The sequence below is a fragment of the Psittacula echo genome, assembly GCF_963264785.1.
Source record: "Psittacula echo genome assembly, chromosome: 12".
NCBI lineage: Eukaryota > Metazoa > Chordata > Aves > Psittaciformes > Psittacidae > Psittacula > Psittacula echo.
Genome location: NC_137747.1, coordinates 3,656,716 through 3,674,931, shown reverse-complemented (window position 1 = coordinate 3,674,931; position 18,216 = coordinate 3,656,716). Strand labels below are relative to the sequence as shown.

General features: G+C 44.1%; 1 protein-coding gene across 2 annotated transcripts; it reads right to left on the bottom strand.

The window, feature by feature from the left end:
• Positions 1 to 1,426: 1,426 nt before the first annotated feature.
• Positions 1,427 to 17,889, bottom strand: LOC308226381 (ubiquitin-conjugating enzyme E2 variant 1). Of its 2 annotated transcripts, none has more exons than XM_080628056.1 (4): positions 17,813 to 17,889; positions 7,413 to 7,561; positions 3,983 to 4,108; positions 1,427 to 3,588 (listed from the first exon to the last, which is right to left on the bottom strand). In XM_080628056.1, exons 1-4 carry the CDS (start codon positions 17,832 to 17,834, stop codon positions 3,442 to 3,444), a joined length of 444 nt encoding a protein of 147 aa, XP_080484182.1. In that variant the 5' UTR covers positions 17,835 to 17,889; the 3' UTR covers positions 1,427 to 3,441. The 2 variants fall into 2 exon arrangements, with proteins under 2 accessions (XP_080484182.1, XP_080484183.1); XM_080628057.1 differs by having other exon boundaries at positions 17,819 to 17,862.
• Positions 17,890 to 18,216: the final 327 nt, after the last annotated feature.

Genomic DNA, 18,216 nt, shown 5'->3' with positions numbered 1-18,216 from the left:
CTTTTAAAACTGAATTGACTCAGGATAAGTGTGAAAAATGGTTCCCACAAGAGGACAGTTCCCACATTTCAATGGAGCAGCATTTGCACCTTACTCAGAGCCAAGCCTTGCACAGCTTGCTAGCTCCCTCTACCGCCTTATACTACAGCCAGAGTCAAAACCTCTCACCACATCCCCAGGAAGCACTGGCAGGTGAGGAAGGGGTTTGATATCCAGCATATTTGGTGCAAGGATGGCCCCGAGACCCTCTGCAGGAACCAGGAAGGGCATCCGCATGGCCAGCTCCTGCTCAAACCAGTCCCTGCCCCAAGCACTGCTCCAAGGAACAGCATCTATTTTATGGCCAATCCACTCATTTTATTTATTATCCCTTCATATCTTTCTATTAAGAGACCCTGGTTCAAGACATAAACTGAGGGTCAGTGGGGATCAGCTGCCACTCTGCCTTACACTGCTAGAGTGAGGATAAATACAGGCAAGACACAGTTTTGTTTCCCCATCTCATTTCTGAAGCTCAAACAAGCACCTAAGCTGTGGGATGACAGGTCTCTTCCACTATGTAGTTCATAGGTCACATACACTGGCAAAGCTACAATGCATAGATCCAATGAAGCTTTCCACCGCTCCTACGTGATTCAGAGCGAAGAGAGCACGGGAGCACTGACATGTTCAAAGAGTGCAACTCCCAGGTGACAAATTCGGAGTGAACCGCTCTGATTTTCAGGTACCCCCTCACTTCACATGGTAAATGTTAACAACACATGGCTCTTGCCAGCACAGCACAGCCCAGGTCAGAGGGGAATGCTCCAACCTGTACAACCTGCAGAGCAAACTGGACAGTTTCAAGGTTTTAAAACTGTTACTTGAGGTACGAAGGTCAGGGGAGGCCCCAAACATGCACCAACCAACTCCAAAACAGGGCAAGGGCACTTACAACAGCTCTGAAAAACAGAGATAATCGAGCAGCATGCTATAATTATCGAGCATTGTTCCGATTCCCGTTTAACATCTTCACATACCAAGCTATTTTAAATAAACACCCACACATGATGCTGACAAAGAATCAGTCTTCACAGATACCCTCCGAGCTACCAGAGGATTAAGAATACCAGGCTAGAAGCCAGCAGCAAGTTTCACAAAGTTTCACAAAAGGTCATTCCCTTTTTCATTCCTAACCCAGGAAGAACCTTGTTCCACCACAACACCCAAAGTGAATGCACGAGTACCTTCTGGCAACCCTCTGAAGCAGAGATGCTTTACACTTGGCAAAGGCTGAAATCTCACAGCCCCGTTCCATATCCAGATTTGGAGAGGTCAGCTTCTTACACTTTGCTATTTGAGGGAAAACAGGTAAAGTTTCAGGACATGAAGTTCTCCTTGAACTTGACAGCATTAACATGCAACTGTGCAGGGATTTGATCTCAGGACCACAGCACACAAAGGTCACTGCAATGACAAAGCACCTTCAGCAAGCACATGTATGTAGAAATTCGCTTCAGCAGTTCCTCAGCATCACGTAACGTTACCAACTGCCAAGTCTAGGGGAGTTTGAGGTTTAATCTGAGACTAAAGACTCTCCTTGGCACAGCAGCAGCAGCTGGATAAAGACAATTGCCTTTCACCACCGGTTTACATACTCTCAGCTAAATGTGATCTGTAGGAAGATACTTCCAACAAATCCAGAATTCCATAAGGGATTAAAATTCTAAACATAAATACAATTAAAGCCTTCTAATATTAATGCACACTTTTTATTATATTAAAATCAGGCAATGGTCTGATACAATAAAAAGGCTGCTTATGGAATACTGTTATGTTAAACTTTAATTACAGAGGATGTTAAATCCTTACAACTAATATTTTCCTCAAAAGAGTTAATGGAAACATCAATTGTTCATTGACTTGATAGCTGCTGCTTTAAAGTGTGTTCATTTTTACTCTTTTCCTTTTTTTTTTTTTCCTTTTTTTTGTTTTCTTTTCTTTTTTTACACAAACACTGAATTTGTTCATAAAACTCAGGACACACTAGGTTGGTTGTATGTAAGCTTGCATCCACATTTCAGCAGCTAGTGGTCCAAAACAGTAAACCAGAAAAGGCAGTGATTTGCCAGGATGCAAAGCCAATCAAGGTCCTCAATCTGCTGTACGCACCAGAATCTTCACTGAGGAGATTTCTCTTCTAGGACTTACAGAATCCTAACAAAATCTACCACTTATTTGATTTGTCTGTAGTCATCACATCTTTAGAAGGGCCAAACATAAGTGCAATATTTTGTTAATTAACATTCTTGGGTCAATCCAAAGCACCAAAATACAACTATTTGAGCTGGAGTGTGTGTTCAGAATCTCTGTGTGCAGAGTTTCCCCCATAACAGTTTGGCAGCAGCAGAAGGTTTCAGCAATCCTGGTAAATTACTGCTCTTTTCACCACGTCAAAAGCCTATCTAATAACATCAGCCGTGGCCAGCTTGGCGGTGTGGCAGCAGTGCTGGAGGGACAGGGGAAATCCAAGTTTGCGAGCAGAATAGATACTCTTGTTTCCCAGGCTGGTGAAGACTAAATTTGTTGCAAAACCAAAATGATAAGCAGGAGGGAACAGGTCAAGTTATTGCCCCAACGCTTACCCCTGCTGGCCAGGGGTGAGAAGAGTCACAAAGAGGGGCAAAAAGAAAGCAGCATCCCCACTAAAAAGAGGGGAAGAGGGAAGAGATTAAAAGAACCCTGAATCCCTCAACCCAAAGCCCACATCACTGGTGAGGAGGACCAGGAACAGAAATACAATCTATGCCTTGGCCAAAGGGAAGAAGGAAGCTCGCCCAGGTAAGGGCATTAAAAAAAGAAAACACAATAAAAAACCCCAAAACAACCACAGTCACATTCAGCCTTTACTAGAGATAGCACAAAGGGAGGGATGACTGAGGTTAGCACACATCCCCATTAGTAGTCCATAAAGCCCAGTGTAGTACTGGAAGCAGAAACCTTTGTGTCTACTCTAATAAATAGCCCTGAGCTTCGACTCTATTGCAAAAGACAGAAAAAAACCCAAACCCCAGGCCAGACACACAGCAAGGTGATTGTGGGATGGATGCTTTCACAGTTACGTTAGATGTGCCACACTGGTCTTGACAGTAATAAATTTAAATAGACTTTTCCTGATACCAGAAGTTCAGCTATGTGGACAGTGGTTACACGACAGGATTATTTGTTATAGCACAACTTATATTTCAAATGAAAAAAAAAAACAAACCAAAAAACCCAGAAAACCAAAAAAAAATTAGTATCATTTACAGTATCTCATGAAAAAACTTCCTTTGAATGGGAACTTCCTTTCCAGTATTTCTGAGGTCTACAAGATGCATCTAGAAAATTTACTACTGTGGAAAATGAAGACAGCTTAAATTGAATAAGGGGGGCATGGTTTTGTTTTTGTTTTGTTTTTAATTAATTGCTGTAACATTGTCCTTCAGGCGGCTGAGGAAGTTTCATATTTTCTTTAGACATCATTAGACGCCGAAGCTCTTGCAGAACAACTTTGATACTATAAGAATTCTGCCATTTTGCTAGGACTGATATGGCTCTGGGGTCCACCTAAAATAGACAAAAAGATCATTCCTGTCAGAACTGATATGTTTGATAAACTTAAACCACCCCAAACCCTCCAACTAAAGAGGCTCTAAGAAATCTGAGTGGCAGAAACCAAAGCAAAGCAGAAGCAAGCAAGTAGTTTCCTAAAAGCATAATAAATCCCTGCATGATGCAACTACTTGTGAGCTACAAAAGGGCAGGAAAAGTCAATTCCACGTTTTGATTTCAGAACACACTTGGCGTGCCCACTTCCCTCCTACCCCCTTTTCCTTCTCCTCAAGGCAAATGGCACCAGCAAGCAGTAAGCAGTTAAGCAAGTTGTAAGTATAAAACAAAAGCATTAACTGGAAGATGCACACGAAAACCATGTTAAAATGAATGAAACAAAAAAACTTACCACTCCATTAGAACTATTTACTCCATTCATATTAATTTTTGTTACAAATCTTACAAATGGAGGTGCTTCTGGATACTTAGGCCCACATTCTATTTTAAGGCTGTATATTCTGTTTTCGTAAATTGTCTGAGGGGAGAAGAAAGGGAGGAACACAATTACATGAGGCAGTTCAGTAAGCATTTGGTTAAAACAGTGGTTACTTTAGGGACATGTTAACTACATAACATGAGGGCAGCCACTTATATATTGTGCTGGCTACCTCTGTTTTGGGTTCATTTTCTAATATTCAAAGTATCATAGAATGGTATTGAATACTACCTCTTCAGGGTAATAAATTCTACTGGTCTTTTAAGCATCCAATTTTCATGTAAGGAATGAAACTGGCATTGCTTCCCATTCACCAACTGAAGTGATTCTTTTAATCATCATATATAGCTCAGATACCTACTTTTCAGCTAATCTTAATAAAGCAGCTTTGTCTTACCAGTTTACTAACCAGACTCTCTTCCTTGAAATTGAAGCCATAGCTTTAACAGTTAGACAACTATCTCAAGTCTGCCTGCCCTAGAACTGCATTTGAAAAATACTCCTTGGTCATAAAACAACCTGCTGCTTCTCAGAAAGGGGAATTCCTCCCATTGCAAAGTACATCCTGATGCCAAACAGCATTATCACTGTCTCCACAGCAGTAACACTCACAGCTAATAGAAATCCTGGATCAAGAGTTCTTAACTAACTAAACAATAGATATAGGTGAGAGACTACAAGGCTACACTGAATCTTCAATATTTAAAAGTCATTAAAAGAAACAACAGTTAAGGTTATTCTGCATTCTGAGAGTAACTCATTCTGATGTGCTAAGCCAGTGCAGCCGGCCACAGAGCTCCAGCTAAGCTGGGCAATGCAGGAAGCTGGCAGCAGCATGCAATAGCAAAAGGATCATCATGGGGAAGTGTAGGCAGGCAAGATCTCCACATTCAGAGCTTCTGACACCGTTTCCTGCACCCTCAACACTTAACAAACATTCAACTCATAAAGCAGTGATCATGAGCAAAAATCCAGGAGAACGTGTGAGTGTGGAAGCCCAGAAGCAGCTCCTGCTCACCCGTGGCAGCAGAGCATAACACTCCACAGGGATCTAAAGAACAATATATAACTCCTTGCAATCCCTCTCAGGGCCTGTTACACCCCTGAACATCTTAATATTTCCCTTAATAAGTATTTTGATGCAAACCATTACCAAAAACCTAAGAACTGACTTCCTGACTCAGCTGCTTCTCATGTGTGCAGATGAAGGTGCTTCCAACCAGCACTGACTGGCACCAGTACCTGTTGGTCACTCCCCCAGCACCTCAACCAGCCAGCCTTTCAGATGCCAGCCAGGGCAGGGACAAACTGAGTGCTGTGACAAAGTTTCTGGGGGAAAAAGTCATCTGTCAGCTCTGCTCAGGTCTGCTGAGCCCCTGAGTGTGCCTGGTCAACAGGGCAACTAAGAGCCCAGAGGTTTGTGCAGGTTTTTAGGGTCTTTGCCAATAACCACACCACATGAGGACTGGTGAATGGAAACCCTTGCCTGTGCACATGTCCATAGCCAATATAAAATACATGCAGATAAAGCTGAAGTTGTGACAGTGCCACTGTTTTTAAATAGCTTGTATAAACAAGATGAATCACTGGCTGCGAAGCTATCCGCACAAAGTCTGGGAAGGAGAAGGATGCTTCCATGTATGGTAGCAGGGATATGCAGAGCAGCAGCATATATCTAACTCTGCACCACGATTAATTTTTCCCTCTTGGATGCCCACAGTAAGATTCTTCCACCTGCTTCAAGCGTGACTGCTTTCTACCCAGAAGGAAATAGGATTTTCATTTTTATTCCCCCCATTGCCAGTATTCTCACATCCTAGTAAGAAAAAAAAATGGTAATAATAACACGAAGTATGAACAGTACTGAAAGCAGGACAGCCACTTATCAAACAAGAATGACTCAAAGTTCCCAGAATCTCTCCCAGTACAGCCCATTGCCTTCAAGCAATAAGAAAGCATGATGCGTTTAGAAAATATCTATGTCCTTAAGTGTGTCAGAAGGACAAAACAGGCACAGCTGAACCATCTTCCATGGTAGTCCTCTAGCCCTGGTTGGCAGCATGACATGAACTACACGGTTCTATCACTGCTGGTAAGTCAGCACATGTCTATTTGCACACTGCAGTTTCTATTTAATTTTCTAAATTAGATTCCAAGGTTGCTTAAATTCTCCATGAAGTGCATGCACACAGGGAGCTTTCTTCAGTCTTACTGCTCATTAACGATCTCCTAATGTTCTAAAAGCAAATGCTCTTCTAGAAAATGGTATCATAAACAAATGAAATGATCAAAAATGGGGAAATATTAACAATGGCAGACAAAAAAGTAAACAACACTTCTGGATGGAAATACTGCACATGTAATGCTATTGTAATACGAATTCTTGTACAACCTCATGGTGTGTCAGAAAAGGCAACTGACAGAAGAGAAACAGATAGAGCAGAAGCATGGTTAAAGATCTGTAAAGGTTTCCATATGACAGACAGAGAACACTGGAATTACTGGGAAGTGAAACTGAGGCCAAATACAGAAGACAACATCTACTATTGCAAGAAGGAGATCAGCTACTTGCACTACATGGCAAGGATATTAAGGACACAGAACAGAGACACACAGTGAAACTGGAGACAACAGGCAACTTTTGGGTTTAGAATACATGCATACATACAATGCACAGGAAGTCCTCAATTTCACTACCAGAGTGGAGACCCACAGTTTACCAGGGTTTGAGGGGAGAAGAGAGTGAGAACGCAACAATACCACCACAAAGACGAGTAGCATTGTAAAAAGCTACTTTGGGAAAGAACATTCAGAGAAGAAATTAAATCCATTAAAATTTGAGTTTCCCAAGTTAGTTGAAACTCTACAAGAGGAAGTCAGTACTGCTGCAATAAAAACCAACCCATGAACTCAACAAGAAACAGCAGAAAGACTAGCAGTACTGGACAAAATATCCACGTTTTACCTACATTAGCTCCATATGTAATCTCACTAGCTGAAGGATTTTAAACCTTGCTGTATTCAAGAGTACAGGATACTAGAATCCTGGAACCTCAAAAGTTATGTCTTAATGAATCTGTACATATAAAGCAAACATGTAACAGAACTAACCAGAGAAAGGCACTAAAAATATTCCAAATTAAAAGCAAAAGACACATAGATACATGAACTCCGTTATTATGTGGAACTTGAACCTTCAACATAAATCACTTGCTAAAGTGTTTTTTTTTCCACTCATTTGTGTTTCCTTTGTTTTCTACTTCAGTGGTTAGATTAAGGGAAGAAAAGGGAGAAGAGAAATAAGAGTAACAGTACTATTTTAATAGTTAAGCACATAACTTACTCTTGGAGGTCCAATAATCATTCCTGTCCATCTTGTAAGTGTCATGTCTTCGTCATCTTCAAGGCCCCAGCTAACTGTTCCATCACCTACTCCTTTCTGACCTTCTTCAAGTTCTTCCAACAGACGAAAATTACGAGGAACTTTAACTCCTGAAAAACATCAGAAAAAGACTTTGAATTGAGAAATCCAGTAAAGAAACGAACCCAAAGTAACTGCACTGATACTTTTGCTCACTCTACAGCAAACATTTTGGGTAAATCCATAAAGATATCACCTGTTTTTCAATGACAACATTTCCACACTATGAAAAGGATATCCTCATATTTAGCTTGGATTTTACAAGCAAAATCAAGGTATTCACAATTAAACACGCTAGAAGGATGACAGGCCAGGTACTGGGGCAGGCAGTAAAATGACAGGAAATGTCTGTCCATTCAGAGATACACACAGTATCACAGAGCTCTAATTAGCACTTGTCTGTATGATTTATAGTACAAAAACTTAGGAGATTCTGCAGAACGAGAGGCGCAACAGCACCCAACTTACTCAGAGCTTTTAAAATACCATTCAAGGCAAATAAAACTCCAAACAGTAGTTAATCTGAAGTTAATTTAAGTGGGCTTCGTCAGCAGCAATAGCATTCTTTGTACTCATGACCTCCACCACCAAGGAATTTCTGCACTTCTTAGATGTTGGCACATTTATCCTCAAAACACACAGCAGAACTAGAAATGTTCTTATTCCTATCACATTAATGGAAAACAATGGCATAGAGAGCTTATGTGACATATCCAAGCTCACACACTAAGTCTGCAGCAAAAAAGGATCTTGAAGCCAGGCCAGAGGGGACTTAATTACTCATTCTTCTTCAAGGTATCTGTAGCTCAGTCATCACAAAACATAAATGCAGCCTAGGCCACCACTCCTCCTTTGTATTGGGTTTGTGTGGCAAGGTTTTGGTAGCGGGGGGGGGTACAGGGGTAGCTTCTGTGAGAAGAAAGCCACCCCTGCGTCTGTTAGAGCCAATGCCAGGCGCCTCCAAGACAGCCCTGCTGCTGGCTAATGCTGAGCCCATCAGCAACAGTGATAGCACCTCTGGCATAGTTAAGAAGGGATAAAAAAAGCCCCTGTGTAACATCAGCAGCAGAGAGGAGTGAGAGTATGTGAGAGAAACAAGTCTGCAGACTCCAAGGTCAGTGAAGGAGGGAGGAGATGTTCCAGGTGCCAGAGCAGATTCCCCTGCAGACCCTGGTGCAGGGCATGGCGAGTGCCCCTGAAGCCCAGGGAGGTCCATGGTGGAGCAGATCTCCACCTACAGCATGGGAGCAGAGGGATGCCCTAAGAGGCTGTGACCTCATGGGAAGCCCATACTGGAGCAGGCTACTGGCAGAAGCTGTGGCCCTGTGGGGAGAGGAACCCACAGGGATTCAAGTTTGGATCAGGTTTGCTGCAGGACTGGTGACCCCATTGGGGATCCATGCTGAAGCAGTCTGTTCCTGAAGGACTGCACCCAATGGCAGTTGGCCATTTTGATACACACATCTAACTTAACATGTTCAAGAATATCCCAGGGAAGCATGATTCAGTAACACAGCTGTATGAAGAGAAACATGGAGTCCAAAAAGTGGCACCAGAAGATGCCACACCTGCACTGGCTATACCAAACCACACGTGTGGAGGCTGCAGAGGACAACTCAAACACAACTCCATGCCAAATCTGCATCTTCAACTCCCAGCGAGACTGCACTGTTACCATGGCTGCTGAGTAATACCAATCTTTGTCTGCAAAAGGAAATGAGTCAATTGGCGCTGGTGAAGCCATCCCTGTAAGATTAACCAAGCCCCAAACCATCAGTGGTAAGATGACCTCTTGGGAATCACTGTTGCTTCCCCTGCTTAAAAAGCTCCAGCATCTCCCCTCTCAGCACGTCTTAAAAGTATGCAGTGTGTATTTTGTGTACCTCAGGCACATGAAGACTCAAGTATGCAGCTCATACCTGAATCATGGTTAGCCACGCCATTTTTAACTACATTCCCAAAGCTCTCCATGCTGTAGCTAGAGGAAACAGAGAAGAGAGCAGTCTACCTCCAACAGAGGGGGCAACAGAAACAGCTGGAGTATGAGTTGAAGGACAAGGTTCCACCTTTACTTACACACACAACCTATTTCACTACTGCAGCAGTGGATGCATGGGAGCGCTGGTGATGGGGAATGACTCACTGCTGTGATGCCTGGAGCTGCTGTCTGGGTTTCAGCCCTGCCTGCTGGCGCCCAGGGAAAGAAACAGCCAGTGAAGGAGCACAATGAAGAAACAAAAGGTCCTTTTGGAGGGTGAACTCCACCCTTGGGTCTGACACAAAGCTCTTCAACAATGCAGGTGATGCCGCAAAGGAAACCGTCGTGGTTATTATTAGAAACCCAACCTGAGCCTCTCCCCACTCACAGATGCAATAAGCTGAAGCCAGCAAAAGACCTGCCTTGAATGTGCCATGTTGCCAAAAAATGCTCTCTGTGGACCACAACATCGTGATGCTTCACAAACATCCTCTCAGTCTCTGTACTTCAGCACTGGATAATACCACTCCATATTTACCAGTGGTTCAAAAATTATTTACTGATATTTACTTACACCAAAGCAAATAACCCAGGAGGAATCAGCTTTATGGTAAGCACACACAGGCCACACATTAAAGGAGGCAAAAACCCCATTGCCTGTCCACCCTCCCTCTGAGCATCACGCACCCTGTTCAGTGAGGCAGGAATCCCGTGTGAAGAAAATTAAGTGATCATGTAATTACAAATGACATCATCACGTATATGTTTGAGAAGGCCACAAGCAGGGCTGAAAGGCAGCTTCAATTGTGACATTTGCTAACCAGAGCTCAGCTTGGCTTTACAACCTTACAGGAAGAGAAGGCCACTTTATTTCTGAGCCCTCCCCAGATCCAGCTGCTCTGATTCAGCATGAATCAGAGCCACAAGAGTCAAACAGGATGGTAGAGTTCTGACAAGTCTGAGGTCTACAGAGAGCTAGCTAGTCATATCGTGCACTGGCTCCCATCACATGGAAAACGTTAACATAAATGACTCCTACTTTCACAGTAACTGCTCACTTGTGAGCACTACAGGAGCATGAGTCGCAAAAGGAGGTGCCAGAAGAGAAGTATGTAATATTCAAGATTTTATGCACTTCACAGAAAATAAAATTATCATGAGAGATGACTGGTCACTTTACAACAAACCACCCTGCCCAACAGCATCACTGCCTTCAAAAATGTTTTATCCCTGTGCTAAAGCTGAGGTGCAACAGAAGAGAAGCACCTCGGTCACTGTGGAAGGCAAGTTCAGAGTCAAATCAATGATAGTAATTCAGCTCCTCCCTGACACTTTCTCAGGAGATTCAAGAGGAATAAAAACAAATCTACATATAAAAGACTATGGCCATACAATTACAAATGCTTTAAATTATTTCCAAATAACCTGCCCTTAAGGAAGGCAGAGTAAGAGACCAGATTCACCCTTCTGTCAGCCTGGAAAGATGCATGAAGCTGTTAAGCCAACCCCATCTCCTCTTCACTTGCAACGGCCTGCAGCGCTCATGGTCAGCTACCACATCCCACTGGGACCCCAACCCCAGAAACCACACAAGCTTTATCCCTTGTGGTTGCATGCAAATGTATCATCATTGATATTTGCTCTCCACCACGATTCCTAGAAAGTGACCTGTTCTAGGCATACACAGTATTTGGTAAATGCTTTCCATGGCTAAACCATGGCAGATTCAGAGCTGGGAGATGTCCTGCACCAGCTGACACAACCGTGAGTCAACTACGAGTCATCTTCCCACCCTCCAGTAAATACCTTGCATAATCTTTTCAGCCTAGCAATGGAGACTTCCAAGGCAGTAACCAAACCAACCTGTTTTTCTAAGAGTCCTTCATTTAACACAAGAAAACCTAAATAAAGTAAGAGGCAATTAAAAAGTAATCAGTTTGTTGAAAGCACATTGTTCTGCATTTTAATTTAGCCTTTGCTATGGCTCCAGAAGACTCTCAAATAGCAGTCTCCTTTGAAACAAAAATACAGTAATATCTAGAAAATTGCTTCACTTGCAGCTTGCCTGACCACAGGGAAACACTCCCACAAATGGAACTGAAAAAGCATTTCCAAGCAAAAGGAGGTATTTACTATTAACTGCAACAGCAAACCTATGAAAGTTAAATGATAACTGTATTGACAAGGTAAGATCTCCAATGACACAGGTTTGTGCAGTCTTTCTGAAAGCTCGTCTTTTAGTGAAGGTGCATTTGTGAAGCCTCAACCCTGCACACTAGTTCGCCAGTTACAAAAAGTTCATTAACTATTTCTGTGGAAAACCTGAGAACAAAACTAAACCACACACTGGGTTTCCCAGAAAGTGAGAATGTGTACTTTACGGAGTTCAAAGTTGCACTTAAGAAGCTGTTAGGTTTTGGATGACATCCTCTTCAGCCTTCAAACAGAGTCAGGACCTTCTGTTTTCACCTAATACCAGTGCTGCTAGGCAAGACCAGTAACCTTCACTAACCACAACTCCTCACAACCCAGTTGCTACTAAGCAGTGAACTGCAAGACTCAGACAGCAAGCTGAAATGAGGACGGGAGGAATTTGACTGTGTCCGGTCAATCTCAGAAAGGAAAGTTCTGCACTTGGAAAGAACAGAATTATTCCTGGAAGACAGTTAAATGCCAACTTGGATTCTTAAAATCCTTAAAGCACACTTGGATTTACTTTACATCACAGCACTACTAAAGATACACAACTGAATGTGTCTTACGAATAGTTTACAGCCTGAGGTTTTTTCCATCTTGAATTTACATCCATGTGAAGTATATAATTTGTTTTTAACAAGTTACAATCAACACTCTGTGACGGACTGTACTTTTTAATCTTCCATTTTCCCCAGTTATATAGCGAAAGCAATTCCATATTCACAGAAACCTTAACAGCACATTGAAACAAGGTGGACAATGTGCCTCTGAGTATAAATCCTCTACTTGAAACCTTTTCATCAAGGTTTGTAGAACAAAAAAATTCACCTCAAAAACTTCATGAATACATTTCTCTTTCCAATCTAGAGTGAAATCAAGTTATAAGCATTTGTCTTCAGGATTAAAGGACAAATACATGGCCTAGCAAAGCACACAGAAAATGCACTTCACTCATTAGGGGCTCTAAGGAGGGGAACCCTCATTTTGCTGAAGACTTCTTGACATCTTCACTGGTAACAGGCAACTTATCAAAATGCCCCTTCAGGCCAATTTTAGCTGCTTCTGTACTAGCTCCCAATTTACAGTAACTCAAATGAGCTGAAATCCAATAGCTTTTAACACCTCTGTTGCTTAATACATTAAAGCCCCTCCCGTTCCTTGTTTTTTGTGTATCTGATACTAAGCCTTAATTACATCTTTTTCAATGTATTTCTCATCTTTTTGCAGAGTCTGCAACTACCGAAAATTTGACAGCTTACCCCTGCAGCACTGCCACTGTAAAGAAATAAGAAAATCATTCCTCATCCAGTGGTATAGAAAGTTTCTGAACTGATAGAATATTTAAAACTGAATAAAAGGCTTTTAGCAACTGTGACAAAAACTTTCAGGAGACAGGAACTGCAGATTTCTTGCATCATCTTTATAGTCATGATTTCCACTCTGATAACACAGACAGGCACTGAGTTATTGTGCAGATCCAAAATAGCTTCCTGAGCACTTGAAACAAACTGAAGTGTTTTCTGTTGTGTAAGCTAGAGAACTGGTTCTGTCTTTCAACACTTTAAGCACTTTACTTGGAAAGAGATCATGTTAAAACATTTGTCTGAGGCAGACTGGCAGCATCATTGAGGTCTGGAGCCAAATACATCTTGTTAGATGCAGAAGAGTTAAAATTAGATGCATTCTGTGGCTTATATCACAGCTGAAAAGCAAAACATTATCAGCTCAGCTAGAAGTTACTCCAGAAAATAAGTCACCTTGAACTAACATCCTGGACAAAATCTTTACACTAAATCTCAAGAGGGAAAACCCCATCATCTCCTCTTGGCATTGTGAAAAGAAACGGCTGTCACTGACTGAGAGCCCAGCACTCTCCTCCAGCTGCCTCTTCTACCACAAAGTACTGCTAAGTTTTCTTACACTCATACCACTCACCAAGAGGAGAGTGCATGAGTAGGCTCACTGATTCAGAGATAGGCTTTGAAGAGGAAGATGCCACACTGACAGACTAAGGCAGTGTTACCTGCTCGGTAAAGTTTTAACAGCAGAGCTAAGCACAAGCGGGCAGAGGCAGGACGCACACTGCTGGGCTTTGCCTCTGGGCCAGGCCCAGGTCAGACCTGGGAGGAAAGCACATAGACTCATCAGTAGGTGCAGAGTAATTCCAGCTTGACTTGCAATAGTTGAAAAACACCCTCACAACCTGACAATCCTGACCTTCACACACCTTATCTGCCAGTATTATTTCTATGATTCTTAGCTACTTACATATTTAATACAGTAACGAATCATTCTAAATTCTCAGCCAGAATGTTTTTCAAATATGTCATGTAACTTATATCATTACATATTAAAAGATTCAACTGAGTATCTTCTTGTAAATCTTAAACTATTTACCTTTTTATTTAATCTGCTGCATCCTTCCATTACAATACTCAAAGCTCTTCAATCTTTAGCACCTGCTATTTCCTGTGCTCTTACAGTCTATCTCATTTAAGAACGCATAATTTATCTTCCCATTTTCTCTTCAATTACTTTTTCCCTACCCTTGAGTATTTTACTTACAGACTTAGAAAGTACTCAGTGGCTGGCAATATTTATTTTGAGATAACAGTGACTGTTGTTTGCAGTGCCCTCCAAAGGAGACATCACGGTCCATTTGCAGAGGCAGGCACACCTTCCATACCCTTCAATACGCAGTTTCTTCCTCACTGTAATGTTGCATTTGCTTTTTGCAAGCATAGATTTGAGTTCACAGTAATGTTATGGGTCCCTCAACAACTATAAATGCATTTTAATATACTGTACTAAAACTGAACTGTGCTCTTCCCTCTGTTAGGAGTATTAAGATACACGTATTAGCACTACCGTGACTATACACTCAATGAATCACCCTTCTGTAGTTCTTCACATTCCCCTGACTTTGCCTAACTTATATCTGGGCATTATCATTTTACTGCTCAGTGCATCCAGCCTGTTGGTAAGCACAGTATCTACCACAGCCCTCCAACAGACACCCTAAACAGACCTGTGAGAGAAAAGTGGGTTGTCTGGATAGTTAATCTTCTTCCTAGTAGCTGTGCTGTGTTTTGGCTATAGTCTGAGAACAATGCTGATAACACACTGATGTTTTAGTTCTTGCTAAATAGCACTTACCCTGATCAAGGACTTTTTGGTCTCATGCTCTGCCAGTGAGGAGGGGCACAAGAAGATGGAGGGAGCACAGTCAGGACCTGAACTAGCCAAAGGGGTATTCCATACCATAGAACATCATGGTCAGTATATAAACTGGGGGGAGTTAGCCAGGAGGGGCTGATCACTGCTCAGGAACAGGCTGGGCATCGGTCAGCACATGTGAGGAACTGTACTGTGCTTCATTGTTATTTTTTAGTTGGCTGGGTTTTTTGTTTCTCTCTCTTTATTTCCCTTTTCATTATTATTATCATGGTTAGTAGTAGTATATTATATTTTAATTATTAAATTGTTCTTATATCACACCATGGGTTTTACCTTCTTCCTGATTCTGCTTCCCATCCCACTGCTGGGGGGCAACTGATACTGCTGGACCTTGCATCATAACATTTCTTCCAGGTGAGGGCTGGTTTTTCTCCTGTTAATTATCTCTACCTGTTTATTAGATACAAATATCAGGCTTTCTTGTCTGATTCCCAGCACCAGCCCTATGACTTCCTTAAGTTACATAGGCATTTGTTACCATTTCTTCCTCTGGGTCAGTACCTGCTTTTAAACACAGACTCATTTTCCATCCTCAACCTCTGTTTAAGCTCCTTTGCTGTACTCATGGTATCAAATATATTCAAGTGCTTATTATCAACAAATATGAATAAATTAAGGTTCCACAAAACAAGTATTAGCAAAATCTATTTTACATCTGAGTAGAAACACTACCAAGCTACTTGCCCACAGCGAAGTGATCAGTGGTGGAGACCAAGGTGGTGTTATTTGTATGTGGTGGCTCTATTTGTATGTGCTGGGCAATGCCTTCAGTGCAGTGTCAAGAGGGAACAGTGCAAACTGCATTGCAGTGCCACCACCACCACCAGTAACTGGACACTATGTTGCTCTCTTTATCAGGAGAATCTCCATTCTTTACTAATACAAGAAGAAAACCCAGACCACTGCTGGTAAGGCAGCCCATGATTCACAGCCAGACAAGGCTCTAAGGCTCAGTAAGATGCTGGTCTGGACCTGAAGGCTCTCCCAGACTGAATTGGGTGGGGGTTTATTGCAAAAGTTCAGTTATGGCAACATGTTTGTAAGCCACAACTGATTTATTCTCCACCCCAATCTTTTCAGCAGCAGTTAAACACTCAGGATCTCACGAGTAGCTGAACGGCAGCACTTGTCAAATGCCCATACCACACACACAAGACACCGATGCCCCTACCCACATCTACCTGGCTGTCTACTGTTTCACACTTCCAGCACTGAAGAGACAGCTTTCAGAAATCCCTGCAGTAGTAGGAAGCAATCCAAAAGACACCATGTGGCTAGCAGATGATGGGTAATGGCAGCTTATCACAAAGACCACTGGCTGCAAAAGGAAAGCTGTGCACAGGACTAGCTTTGGGCTTCACCACCGCAGTCCAAGCCCCTTTCCACACATACCCCTCCAGGACTGCTCAGACAACTAACTCACAAAGCTGCACTGGCTTAAAAAATAGAACACTTGCCTTGTTCCTTCCAGCCAAACACAAACTGAAAAGTCAGCAGCTTGAGAGGATTATTGGGAAAGTATGGCAGCCAGAACAACGTGACACAGGAGGGGGAAGAAGACTCCACTACATTTGTTGTGTATTTTAATCAAGTGTTCCAGCACCTCACCATCAGGTTACGCTCAAAAGATCTCTAAAATGCAGTTCTCAGCACAGGATCCCCTGCATTTTGCAGCCTATATTCATTATCTTGATTACTACAATTTATCTGCATTGTGATGGTTATTCTTAAAAGTTGAAACTTGTCACCAATAGAGACCTATCAAAAAAAGAACTGCAAGATATTTTTGTTGTACCTTCAAGAGAAAACTGGTGATTTCAAACTTGAGAGGAAGCAATTTTAACACAAGTATTACAGTGGCACATTGAAAAACCCATATGGGCCTTATGAAAACAGGAAAATGAAACAGGCTAAACAGAAGTGAAACTAATTCATTCGATCTAAGTTCATTAAATGATGTCAGTAAAGAAACCCCCACTCAAGATCTAGTTGCAGTATTTCTGTTTAATGTGTGATGTTAAGTGCAAAGACAGGATTTGTGTAACTATTCAAAGCAGGCAAGAAGCAATTTTAAAGGCAAAAATACATATATTGACTTCTGGAAGCACACACATCCTGACAAGGAAGTTCCATCCCTCTGATGTAACAGGAAGATGTTATTAGTGAATAAGGTTTTTAAAGCCGCTGATTTCACGCACGTAACTTAAGTCCCGGTTCAGCGACCACTACGACTGGGGAACCGGGGACCAGCTCCGAGCACACGGAGCTCACCCGCAGAACAGAAACCAGCCCGGCAGCCCTGCGGTGCCGAGCTCAGGCTCAAGCCGCAGCGCCGGGCTCGCTCTGCGGCTCACAGCGCCCAGGCCCGAACCGCAGGGCCGGGCCGAGGGCTGCGGGCCCGGGCGGGGGGTCCCAGCCCGGCCTCAGGGCCCAGCGCGCAGCCCCAGCGCCGCTTCCCGGAGCCGGCACACGGAGCGCCGGGGCACGCTTCCCGCCGGGCCGGGCCAGCTCCACAGGCCCCTGCCGGACCCGGGCCGGGCTCGCCCCATCGGGGCCGCTCCCACCGCGAGGCCTCGGCAGCCCCCAGGGAGGCGCCGGCCGGGCCCACCCGAGCTCCGCGGGTTAGGAGCGAGGACCGGCGCCACCACCGAGGCCAGGCACCAAACCCCTGCGGGCCGCGCCCCTCGGGCCGGCCTCTCCACCGCCGCCCCTTCCCCCGCGGCCGCCGCCGCCCTCGCCCCTTCCCCGGGCGCCTCCCGGCCTAGCAGCCGCCGCCGCCCCTCCGTCCCCGACACGCCCAGGCGGGCCGCCCGCAGCCTGCCGCCCGCACGGCCCGTGGCTGCCCCGCGGCGAGGAGCGGCCCCGGCCGGCCTCCCCAGCCCGCGACCCCGCGGCCCCGCCACCCGCTCACCCGCACCCGTGGTGGCCGCCATCTTGCGCCGCTGCCGCCGGAGCCCCGCCCCCTGCCACACGTCAACGCAACGCGGGAAGTGCTGGTCCGAGGGCGCGGCGCGGGCGGGCGCGCTAAGAGGAGGCCGAGGCGGGCGGGGCTAGAGAGCTGTACAGAAAGCTCTGTGGTACACGCAGGGCGCTTACAGGCATCGACCGCGCGGGCGGGTGTGCTCCCCGGGGTCCGAAGGGGGGGCAGGCGGCTGGGGGTGCCTCTGCCCGCTCCAGCGGGAAACCCTGGGGGAAGGAACCCCAGCGAGCTCCCCAGGGAGCTCTGAAACACCAGAGCACTCAAGCACTGAACAGCCCATAAAACTCAATGCAATTAATAAGAGTAATTGGCAAGCTATGCTCATTACAGCCAGA